The following is a 12532-nucleotide window of genomic DNA, read 5'->3' on the forward strand; positions in this document are numbered from 1 at the left end:
TGGGGGTCGGGGAAGCAGCCCAGCTCAGCTATCTCCCACCCCCTAGCGGTTCTTGTGCTGGGGAAGGGAAGTCAGGCTGGCTGGACTGACTTCCCACCCCCAGCCTATGGTCAAAACGTTTCGACTTTCGAAACGTTTCAGTCAGTTTTGTTTGTTTTGAGGCTATTTTGGCAGCCTTTGTTTCGTTCCAATTTTGCTGTTTTGACCTCGAAATTGGTCGAAACAGTGTCAGAACAAAACGGCGATCGAAATTTCACACAGCCCTGATATATATATAATTATAGTTATAGTTATATATATACAGCATCCCAGATAAGCATTTCTACACAAACCTTAAAACACATTTAAAGCCTGCACACCCATTACAATGGTCATCCCTGCACATCCGTGCCCCCACGCTCCCATGCACCAGTCCGCAGTCCTTTCCATAACACAGTCCCTTAGTTTTCACTCCACTGTTGGGTTTTACATTGTCTGCTTATTCCTTATCTTTGTTGTTAGTGCTGTCACTCTCACTATTGCTTCTGCTGCTGCTGAAACTGCTGTTGTTATTGTCGCTGTTTTGAAGCCTGGTTGTATTGCAGTCATCTTCATTATCGCTGACCACTCCACCTCTCGGACTGTCTTTGAATCGTCTTTGCCAAGAGTCCCTTTGCCAAGTGGAGTTGGCTACATCTTCTTTGTCCTCTCCCACCACTTTCCAGCAGTAGGACTGGAGTTCATACAGAAACATTTTGAAACAGACTGTTTCCCCAAGCTCCACGTGTCTGTACACCAGTAGGTTTCTGCATGTGCTACAGGGTGCTCCTGATGCAGGACACAGACATGTCAAAGCGAGCTGTTTGGGACCCCTGTTGTTTAGTCAGGTGTCCATACAGTGCCGCCTCCCTTGTCATCAGCCTGATTCCTGTCACCTCCTCCAGGAGCCGACTTCCCTTTTTCCAGGGAACAGAGGGACAGAGCCATAGGAGGTGGTCGATGGTCTCTCTATCATCTTGACAGGTTTCCCTGGGGCAGCTGGGTTCAGTTCCTCATCCCTCTCTGTGTCTCCATGCCCTCACTGGGAGAGTGTGGTGCGCTATTAGCCAGTTCAAGTCTCTGTGATCCTTTCATAGGTCCTTGTGGAAGATCCAGTTCCAGACGGCTTGGCAGTTGTCTTTCGGGAGCATCTCCACGGTTGATAGTATGTCTCTGTCTCTGCTTTCTGTATCTTCTTGTGGTTGGTCATAGTCACCGGGCTTTCCTTCTGTAGCCTGTACTTGCTCTGGAAATTGTTCAGGACTCTGTAGAACCAGGGGTGTTCCATGGTCCACAGTTTCCAGTTGGTTGGGGTGAACACCCCCCACTGTCTTAGGAGGTGACCTGCAAAAAATTTTACTAGACAGGCTGTTTTGGACTCTGACCTGGTCACCAGCTTGCAGATTTGGCTCATGTACCATGCCTGCAGGAACAGGTGGATGTCTGGCATCCCCCTGCCCCCATTCTGCTTCTTTTTGTACAGGTTCTTTCTTACCACCTTCTCCATTCTGGATTCCCAGAAAGAAACGCACATGACTCTCTGGATTCTGTGAATGATACGCTTTGGAGAGGGGAAGGGCAGTGCAGTGTACAGAAGCACTGGTAGCAACACTGCCTTCATGAGCACCATGTAGTGTTGCTACCACCATGGAGAGGTGGTGCGTGCGCCACAGACTCAATGACTGCTTCAGCTTGACCTCCTTTTTCTCCGAGGCCCTCCTTCTGCTCAGGTCAGGGTTAAATTCCACCCCAAGGAGCTTGACCCCCTCGTGGGGAACCAAGATCCCCAGGAACTCCAGGTCCTAGAGCTCGCCCATGGGCAGGAAGGCACTTTTGCTCACGTTGAGCGTGGCCCCAGCTGCTTCTTCATAAACCTGTGTGTGCCACAGGGCTGTTTTTACTGCACACCTATTCTGGCACAGGATATTCAGGTCATCCATGTAGGCCAGGATCTTGGACTCTTCCTTGTTACCTCTGGGAATCTGGACTCCACACATCCCAGGATCCTGCCTGATGTGCTGGGCCAGGGATTCAGCAGTACAAATTACAAATGATATTAGTCTAAAACCAAAAGGCTCATGATTTACCATGTAATTCAATGGGCTGGACCCTGGAAGAGTCAACAGCATTTAAAAGACATGGTGACCCCATAGCTCAGCACTCAATAGTATGTGTACTCCAGACAACCCCAGAAAGGATCCATGTGCTAATTAACTCCCAACTCAGGACTGGAAACACATGTTCATGTCACAAGTCCTGGGATGCTCCAATAATGTATATGCAGATGAGGCACAGGGCAACCTGGTCTGGTTCCACCTCACACAGGCTGAGAGAGAGGACAACAAAGGGATTCTGGGTGAAATGTTTGGGGTCTCATTTGGTGATATTTACCAGACATTTAAGGATGGTGAAGAAACAGGAATCATTGGAAATGGGAAAGAAAGGCACAGCTCAGCTATGGGAGTAAAAAGGAAGTTAAAATGTATTCAGTGTAGTGGCTCGCCATGACCTGGAAAAGAGTTAGCACTGAGGGGGACTGAGCACAATGGGCACTGCTATATATTTTACTCAGATAGGCTACACAGTTAGGGCAGCTAGGGTCTGGAGCCAACTTTCAAGGGAAGTGGTGCTGGCTCCTACCCTGGGGGTCTTTAAGAAGCGGCTCGATGCCTACCTGGATGGGGTCATTTGAGCCCAGTTTTCTTCCTGCCCGGGCAGGGGGTCGGACTTGAAGATCTACAAGGTCCCTTCCGACCCTACTTCTATGATTCTATGATACACTATTCTTGTGGTAGGTTTGCTAAGGGAGTTTTCCTAGTCACTTGAGATAACTGCTTTTCTGGCATGGGGTAGTACCCATGGAGGCAATGTATATCTAACCTCCCACTTTCCTTTCCAGTGGGAAGAACTTGGCTTTATGCTCACTTTATGGAACTGGGAAACTTCTCCCTAGCTTGCTTCTGCAGCCATATAACTGAGGGCAAGCGAACCCCGGGGCCACCCAAAGCCATTGGCCTTGGGCCTGAACGTAGGATACTCACCAAATGATTTGGAAACATCTGAAAACCCAGGTGGGGGTAGAGGATGTTTACCAATAGTAGGGCCATATATGGTTCTTGAATGACACGGATTTGGAATTGATTTAGCTTGGAACATGAAAAATTTTCCTTAAAAAAAAAAAAAAAAAAGTAGGTTTGCCCATGAGTCTTGTAATTAGCTTCCTACTGACTAGCTTCCATTGGGAGGATCTTGGTTACACGCCTACTTTATGGAAATAGGGGACTCCTCTCTAGATTGCTTCTGTGGCCTTTGGTTAAGGGCAAGTAAGATGTGAGGGCATCCAAACCCCAAGCCTCCAGGCTTGGGCCTGCATGTAGGATCCCCACCAATGGATTTGGAAGTATCTGAAGCCCCTGGCTGAAAAGTCTGGGGTGGAAGATACTTGCCAGTTGTAGCACCGCATATAGTGTTTGAATGATTGAGTGTTGCTCAATAGAGAGGATTCAGAACTGATTTGACTAATTTGACCTGGAATATGAAAACATTTTTAAAATAAAAAAAGGTTTGCCCAATATGGGCCGTGTGTTTTATAGTCATGGTCAGTGCTAGCTGCATTTAATCAGCTGCATAGTTGGTTTCCATTACTGAGCACATACTGCATTTGGCAGCAGTTTAATGATAGACAGTGTATTTAATGAGGCTCCCTTGTATGCAAATGCGAGGGCTGATTAGGGAAAATAAAGCATCTTATATTTGAGTAAATATATGATATTTGGAAGTGTAGCATCAGTCTTGCTTTTCATAAGACCTCAGCTGTTGCACACAGTGCTCTAGGATTTACAACCACCCAGCAGTCATCAGGAAATTGCCATAGTCAGATCACACTAGTGGTAGATGCTAAAGGAAAAGGTACCACAATCCCCATAGTAGAGCAGGCTGCTTATAGTTTTTCCTGAGCTGTGTCCACTAGTAGTTTTAAGGCACGTACCTTCTTCAACTTATCTAACAATGTAGATGATCTGAATAGGTGTAAACACTGTAGATGATCTCGTTTCTGTAAGTAGATGATCCCTTAATAATCCTTCTAAACTCTTGCTCTTACTGGCATTTTGTGACAAAATGATAATGCGTGTGTTTCTTTTTGATTAACTGTAAATGTGTTACCTTTCAGTTTCCTAGTGTTCCCTTTCTCTTGTTTTATGAGAGAACTGGGCACTCCTATTTATCTTGTTTCTCCCACTCATTATTACAATGATACAGTAGAAGTCCTGTAGAGAAGGCCAACACTAACTTGTTGCTTTTCTACTTCTGTTATGGCTTAGGCTAAATACAGACATTCAAAAAGCCCAAGCCTGAATTAATTCACTCTCTGCAGGTTAGTCTAACCTGCATAGATTGAACCAGCAAGCAGGTGTATAGACAGTCACTTTTGATTCTGGAAATACAGCACATGTCTGCAGTGGCTCAGGTCAGAAGCCAGGGGGTGCTAGTGCAAGCCCTCAGCTGGAGGGAAGCTGAGCTGAGAGGGGTCATGGCCAGGCCCCTGCAGTCTGAGTATGATTGGGTAGAGGTTTAAACCCCCATCCTGGCCTATATGGTCTCCAGCTGGGGTATGCCTGGAGGCAGAAGGGGGAAGCAGCCCCTGCCAGGCATTTCCCACCCATGCCCCTTGTTGCTTGAGCAGAAGGGTCATGGGCAGCCCCAGCAGCAGCCTGAAGCAAATGGGGGGGTTTGTTTCAGGTTGCTGCTGGGGCTGGCCAAGCCCCCTGCTGCTTGAACGGTGAGTGGGGCAAAATGTCTGACAGGCTGCTGTGCCCCTGCCTGGCAGATCCTGCCTGGGGTCCATGCTGTTGGGGTCCATGCTATTGTGGAGAAATTAAACCCCTGTCCATCTCTCCATTCACTTCAGGCTGCTGCCAGGACTGACCACACCCCTTGCTGCTCGAGCGGTGATGAGAGGGAAATGCCTGACGGGCTGCTGTGCTCCCACCAGGCAGACCCTGGATGGGGTCCCCGGGGGGGGAGAGGGGAAAGGGGAATAAACCCCCTCCCTGCCCTCTTCGCCTTCGGGGGCCATGCCAGGTCAGCATCTGGCCACACCCCCCGCTCTTGCTCCGGCTAGACAGCAGAGGGGCGGAGCCAGCCCTGCTCTCTGGAGCAGACAGCACAGCACAGCCCAGGACTGCAAAGCATGCTGGGATGCTGAGGGACTCTGATTTAATTTAAACCAAGAAGGGGTCTGGGACAGAAGTTACAGAAACTAGTCTGACCTCAATCAGTTAAGTCTGACACTGCATTCAACCAGATTATGTTGAACTAGTTTTGACCATTTTGAAACTGGTTTATGTGCACTGAACTTCTGTTCTGTTACAGGTTTAAACCATTTTTTGATCACTTTAACTGGTTTATGTGTAATGTCTGTCCTTATGATTGGCCTGTTCTTTAAATAGGTGGTCCCTACCTGGTAGCTTGCAAGCGAAGTATTGTCTCTGAGTGTTTCTGACTTTGCTTGCAATCATAGGGAAGTTTGCTTTCCGCACATACATGGGCAGATCTAGGATTTTGAAAAGGGACTTTTGGGAGATGCAGCTGGCACTTCAGGGATGGCTGTAGTCATGCACCCCAGCCCTGCAGGCAGACAGCACCAGGGCAGCAGTTGCCAGGGACTTGAGTCTTGGAAGCAGATATAACTAATGACAGAAGTTATAATGTATAGATGCTCCCTAACAGGAGGCTCAGCGAGTTGGGAATTGTGAGATGGCCCCTCAGGGAGCAGGTAGTTAGGAGTCAGAGAGTGAGAAACAGAGTAAGGAGAGCTTCTTTACTGTTCCCAAACAAAGCCTGTTGTCTAGTTCTTTTCATTCATGTATGCCTGTGTTAACTGAACCCTGTGATCTCTGCACTGCCTTCCCCTGCTCTGGGTACCCATTTCCCTGACACTCGGTAGCACTTTTTTCTCTCCTCCCATTCTTTCTTCCCCCACTCCAGCTGGGTTTGGAAATTAGGGTCTAGGAAATCAGGGGGACAGCAGCAGCAGATGAGTTCTCATTTCTCTTCATATGAAAGTCTCTTTATGACTGTAATCATGTTTGGACTCTTTCTGGTATTTGAGATAGCATGGCCAGCACAGAGTTGCAATCCAGGTGTGTGTGCTGGGGTATTTTGTATGAATTGCCATATCCTATCCAGTCCTATTTTCCCAGGTTTTTCATCAAGGGTGTTAGATCACGTACCTGGTCTAACATGGAGACTCATTGTGGAGCTGGTGGTGCCAGAAAGATTTGCCTACTAGCCCCAAAGGCATGAAGTATTTATTTTGTTTCAGACTGAGAATTTGTTCCTGCTTTCAAATGACCTGACTGAAGCCTGTTGGCTACAATGGGGGTGGGCATCCCCAGAGTGCACACAGAAAATCTGTGTTTTGGCACTTGTAGTTTGGATTTTGGAAACCCATCATCTGAAAAGTAAAAAAGTTAAATAACTCTTTCCTCATCTTGCTTCTCCCTTCCCTTCTTTGTCTTCCCATCCTGCCTTTGTAGCAGGCTGGATGGCATCCTTGCCATCCAGCTGACATTTCCATCTAATCTTCTTGCTCATTCACCCATTGGCTATTTCAAATGAAAACATCAGTTCCAAGTGTCCCTGACCTAGTTGGCTTGCTTCCTGTGTTTTCATTTTCTGTAAATTTGCTAATGAAAATGCCCGCCAAAGAAAGCAACCATTAAAAAAATACAGTCCGGAAAATTGAAGTGCCCGCCCAACCATAGCTTCCTTAACAGTCCTTTTTGCTTTCAGTTCATTTCAAACATGAAAAAAGATCTGAACTTAAGAGTTATTGATTTATTTCCATGTTTTTCTTTTGTTTGGTGGTTGTAGCTTATACTGCCTGCTCCACTCCAAGAGTCTGTATTTAGTATGTGGGTTTGTGGGGGGGAGGGATTTATATTCATTTTACAAAGTAGGCATTCAGTGCAAATGGTGCAAGAATGTCACAGTCAAGTATGCTATATAGAAAGACATAAAGGAAGAAGAATGATTCTGTTAAAATCACAAGACTGGGAAGACCTGGCTTTTATTCTACACTCTGTGACTGGCTTAAAAATGATTTTGGACAGATCTCTTGGCCTAAATCTTCATAAGCAGCTTCTGATATTTAGTGTCTTCATGTTTTTCTTTTAGCTTTATCTTCCTCTAAAACTGAGTGCATGTGACTTCCTCTGAACTGTGCAGACAGGACAATAGGCAGAGGGAGTCTGGTGATCTGTGCATTTGTAGTAGTGGGAACATAGGGTAGGTGATGGTGAAAAACTGATATTCTTACTGAGATGGGGTTAAGGTTGTTTGCAGTGCAGAATGGTCGTTCTAGTAGTTAGGTTTATGCCTCAGTGTGGAAGAGGACCTTAAACCTCTATTTCTTTGCCTTAGGGTTTGTGTTGAGATGTGTGCCATAGTCTTATCTGATATAGACATTTTGGGGCAAGGAAAAAACTTGGTAACAGAGATGAAATTCTGCTAGATAATTGCAAGTTCTTCTGACTTGTAGTTGAGAAAACGTCTTCTAGGATTTACAACAAATGGCTTTTCTGTCTATAACCTGTGGCATGCTATGGGACACCTTACCCTATGTGTTTTGCTCTGTGTTTCCCATGGATATTGCTGCCTCTACATTCTTGCCACAAAAATAAATTACAAGGCATACAATAGATATATAATATTATAGAACTATAGCAGTTGGTATTCAAGTCCTATAGAACTGAGTAGGCACATAAATAATTGGGTTCCATAGAAATGACTCCTAGGAACTATAAAAACTATTTGCTTTTTATAGATGAAGTATATAAGTCTCTAATTAATTAAATCTTTTAGGATTGTTAAAAAATAACAGTGGAAAAGTTCTCATTTTTTATTCAACAGGAGCTCTGCATGAGGGAGTTATTGATTCCTAGGTAAAAACAAATTTATAATTCAATAACTGCTTTCACAGGCTATTTGTAACGCATTACATTTTGTGCTTCCTAACAGAAAATATGTGTACTGGAGCCTGAAGGTCGACTGAAAATGGACTTCGTTATCAAGAAAGCAGAGGCCCTTCTTCGCTGCATCAGCGAGGATGAAAAGCACAAGGTACTCTCCAAACTGAAAGACATTAAGGCCATGTGGGAAGAAACAGCCATATACATTACTCACTGTCACAGGTAGGAAACATATACTATTTTTCTATAAAGCATGTGCTTGATGTGTCAGGTCAGACTGGCTCATGCAGTTCTGTCACAAAGAACTCCCTGCATCAATGCCATATTGTGGATAGCGGTATGGGAGAAAGTAGGCTTCTCTAGGCTGCAACTGCTGGTCCCATGCATATAGTTAGGGTGGGTGAACAGATAAAATGTGGAGCCTTGGCTCTATGTCCCCTCACACTGCACCAGCCCATAATCTTTGCTGGGCAAAGGGTGTTTCCCCCTACAGCAGAATGGAGCTGGGACATGGATCATGACACTCTGAAGCCAGAGGAGCTAAGCTAAATTATTCCACCTGAGATTGTGACCGTTCAGTGCTGACATTTTTTTAAGCATCTTAAACTTGCCATAATCTCCACTGGTCGTGGGAGAATCTCATGTTCCTCACTTTCCCCAACAGCCGTATTGAATGGGTGTGGCTGCACTGGAATGAATACTTGAAAGCCCAGGATGAATTTTACACGTGGGTTCACAACATGAAGGTGACCTTGGAGCCAGACATAGAACTGCAGCTTGGCCTGAAAGAGAAGCAGTGGCAGCTGAGCCACTCTGAGGTGCTGCTGAATGACGTCTTAAATCAGTCAGTCCTGCTGGAAAGGCTCCTGGAGGAAGCTGCTTCCTTGTTTAACAGGATAGGTGACCCAAGTGTTGATGAGGATGTCCAAAAGAAGATGAAGGTGGAATATGAAGGAATAAAGGAAGTAGCTCAGGTAAAACTGAACTATAAAAGACAAGAATGTTTAGGATCTCACCAGTCTCTAGTAGCATCCATTGTTAAGTGCTCCCTAAATCGCTGTTGTGAGAGCTAAGATTTACTCAGCAAGATGTGTGAGAATAACAGTATTAACATAAGGAAGGTGTGAAGGTTTGCTTGTCTTTTAGTATAGCAAGGACTGCACCATGATACTCATGTTAAGTAAACTATTTGAAGAGCAGAGGCATCAATGCAACAATGAATACTGGCAAGAGGCTACTTTATAAGTACAGATGAGGAGCCACTTGTCTTATTTCCAGCCAAGTGGCAGGCAGCAAATGTTCTTGCTCATATAAAAAACCTTAGCAGCCAACCCTGAGAGCCAAAAGATTTTCAGTTCCTAATCTGCATCAGTCTCAAGAGTCTAGTGGTCATATAAGAAGAGAGCAAAAAACACTCTGATACCTTTTAGTGTCAGTGGCTTTGACAGTTAGTTTGGGTTAAGGATAGAGATGAGATTGGTATTATTTACTTCCAGAACCGGTGGGATAGGACATGGCTTTGGGAAAATGATGGGATAGGACATGGCCTTTGGAGGGTAGGAAAGATTCATATGTAAGTGTGCTCAATAATTTAGATTAGTGATTCTCAACCATGGTGCCAGGAAATTCTCAACTAGGCTGCCATCAAATAATTTAAAAGATGCCTCCAGAAGTGAGGAGATAAGCAAGGTATGGGCAGATAAGCTCAGCAGATAAGCATAAAGTCAAGCTTATCCCTGCCTGGATGATCCCTACCCTTCTGCAAGGAAGTAAGCCCTGTAATATATACTTTTTTTTAAATATTGGGTACCACTTAATTTACAAAAATTATGGAGAGGTGTCTTGAGTCCCATGAGGGGTGCCTCAATTCCAAAAAAGCTGAGAACCACTGATCTTCATCCTAAAAGTACCTGCATATCCAGATGAGTGCACTCCCTTGATACATCTCTGGTTTTTGAGTGGTCTCAAGGCAGAACAGGGATTCCAGAGACTAGTAACTGAGTGGTATTAATAAAACTGAACTCCATTGCATGGATTTAACCATCTGCCTCTTTCTTCTTCTTTCCTACTGCTTCACCCAGACTAAGGATTTGTCCTGGTTATGAAAAATGGTATATGCTCTTATCCCTAGAAGTCATCAGTCAAACTTAAGCACTGAAGGTGGGGTAGAGTGGCACCTTAGGAACTAACTGAACTAACTGGTTCAGGCATGAACTGCCTCTCTCAACCAGGTTGTCTCTAAGTATAGAAACAGGTGTCACCTGACATCATGTTTGTGCCATGATAAGAATGTTTATGGCGGCACAAATGGCGACCAAATACGTCTCTACCCCGTCTGTCATGCCATGTCAGGGGCTGCAGCAAAATGCAGTGTAAAATAATGCAGCCTTATTGCAGCAGACATCTATTTGCTTTATCGTAGGAAAGTGCAGGCAGCCCAGAGCAGCCTGCATTCTCCAACCACCTCAGGTAGGTACTCCGGAGGCTTGAGGGGTCCGATCCTGCATACCCCAGGAATTCCCATGCAGGATTCATCCCCTCAAGCCTGGGGAGTGCCTGCCCAGCTTTTCCCTACTTAGAGACATGCCCTAGGGAATCTCAGGGCACCTCTCTGTAAGCAGGGAAAGTGAGGGTTCCCTGCATAAGGAGTGCTTCTTCAAAAGTGAGGAAAGTCTGCGCAGATCCTGGTATGGAGGCATGGGACCCAGGAATTCCCAGTGGCCCGTGCCCCCCATGCTAGGACCTACACTGACCGATGCTTCACTCAGAGGCATGGGTTGGCACAGGTCCCAGCATGAAGGCACAGGTTGGCGCAGCTCCTAGCACAGGTTGGCACAGCATGGGTGCCAGCATGGAGGCACATGATGCCAGGAACTTCCCAGGTCCTGTGCTGCCCCATGCTTCCTTGCCGGGACTCACGCCACCCTATGGAGGCAGTGGTCAGCATGAGTGTCTGTGTGGAAGCATGGGGCACCAGAGATTTCCTGTATCCCGTGCTGATCTACACTGTCCCATACCAGAACCTCTGCCAGCCCCCGCTTCTGCATGAGGCTCACGTTGGCAAAGAGGCATGGGGCAGTGAGAAATGCAGGGATTCCCCAGCGAAAGGAAGCACATTTCCCAATAAAGGAGCTCCACTGTGGTAGGACACATCCCACCACAGCTGATCGACTTCACTTGGTGATGTCTGTTGTTACCCTAAGGTGCTGCCCTGCCCTGCCTTCTGCCTGACTTCAGATTAACACAGCTAACTAGCTCCACCTAGTTATCTTGGAGGGGCGCTGTACGGTGCAGGTTGTAAGGGAAACAGAAGCCTGGAGTCTACAAGGCTGGCCTCTTTTAGGAACAGAAACTTAATTACCTTTTCTCTTAAACTGTGAAAAAACAGCACCCCCACCCCTACGCACGCATCTCCGCTCCCTCCAGAAATGTAATTACAGATTCTGCACCTGAGGCTCCTGCAGTTGAACACTTGTAGCTATTGAGGAACTGAAAGAAAGTTATTCAAAGTCAGACCACGGGGCAAATCTAGTCATTCAAAACAAAGTTATGTTTTAGCTCTTTACACTCATGACGGTGTTAAAGGCACCAGGTTGCCATTTTCAGTGACTTCCCTTTTCACAAATATTTGTTCTTCTTGGTCCATGGCTGTTTGCTGTAAGTGGTTTGGTGATAGAGGACAAATAGATGATCTCTCAAATAGCTATCCAAATATAGGGACCCTAGGACAGGCCTCTGTTGGACTGATTTTGCACCAGTATGGCTTCACTGATTGATGTGAATTGACACTGGCTTACATGAGATTAGAATGAGGCCCAGATGCCTTAGGTAAAGTACATGATGATGACATCTTCAACTATCTGAAGCTCTAGAAAAAGCAGTTGACTTTCCTACAAATGCCACTTCTCAGAGGAGAAAGGAAGTAAAGTTATTTGGTTGTGAAATCTCCCTTTTTAAAGAGATGAGGAACAAGACAGGGGGTTAAAGAGCTTTTAGTTTTTTTGATTGAAATAAATGGGGCGATCACTGGCTAATGCCAAGGTTACAGGAAGCTTGGGAATCATGCCAGGAAATAAATAGTGCTGTTTAAAGGAACCCTGCTACCTCTCACCATGGAAGGGACAACTAAATGAGAGAGGCCTTGGACTTAAAGGAGCTGCTCCCACCCCTCTCATGACGGGAGGCTGGGCTAAATGTAAATTGGAGCTGACAGCTGAATTCCTGAGCTGGCTGCAGGAGGAAGTTTGTTGGTACTTGCAGACTTCACTGGTGCTCCAGAAACATTTTTAGATCTGGTGCAGTTGTTGTTTTCTATCATAGGCTGAGTATTTGGATTCCGTTTCTCGCATGGTTTTGCCATGACACTGCTCCTCCGGTGATCCTTTTTTCCCCTTGTGTCTATGAGTGTCTTGATTACTTCCAAACTTAATAGAACACTTGCTGGAATTTCTTTTAGTTACCATGGTTGAAATGTTGTGACAGCTGGCTCCCTCCTCCCTCATCATGCCCACCTATATTCCTTGGGTTATTGCTGAAGAGCA

The 12532-nt window shown here is 45.8% G+C and overlaps 1 protein-coding gene across 7 annotated transcripts in view; it reads left to right on the forward strand.

The window, feature by feature from the left end:
* Positions 1–12532, forward strand: part of SYNE3 (spectrin repeat containing nuclear envelope family member 3) — a 99679-nt gene that overhangs the window by 45262 nt on the left and 41885 nt on the right. For 6 of the 7 annotated variants that reach the window (XM_025215199.1, XM_025215193.1, XM_025215195.1 and 3 more), the window contains 2 exons: positions 8041–8213; positions 8656–8965. In XM_025215199.1, the coding sequence (XP_025070984.1) occupies positions 8041–8213; positions 8656–8965 (483 nt within the window). The remainder of the gene's footprint in view (positions 1–8040; positions 8214–8655; positions 8966–12532) is intronic. The other variant, XM_025215198.1, reaches the window with a different exon arrangement.

This window comes from Alligator sinensis, unplaced genomic scaffold, assembly GCF_000455745.1.
Source record: "Alligator sinensis unplaced genomic scaffold, ASM45574v1 scaffold47_1, whole genome shotgun sequence".
In the NCBI taxonomy this organism is placed as follows: domain Eukaryota; kingdom Metazoa; phylum Chordata; order Crocodylia; family Alligatoridae; genus Alligator; species Alligator sinensis.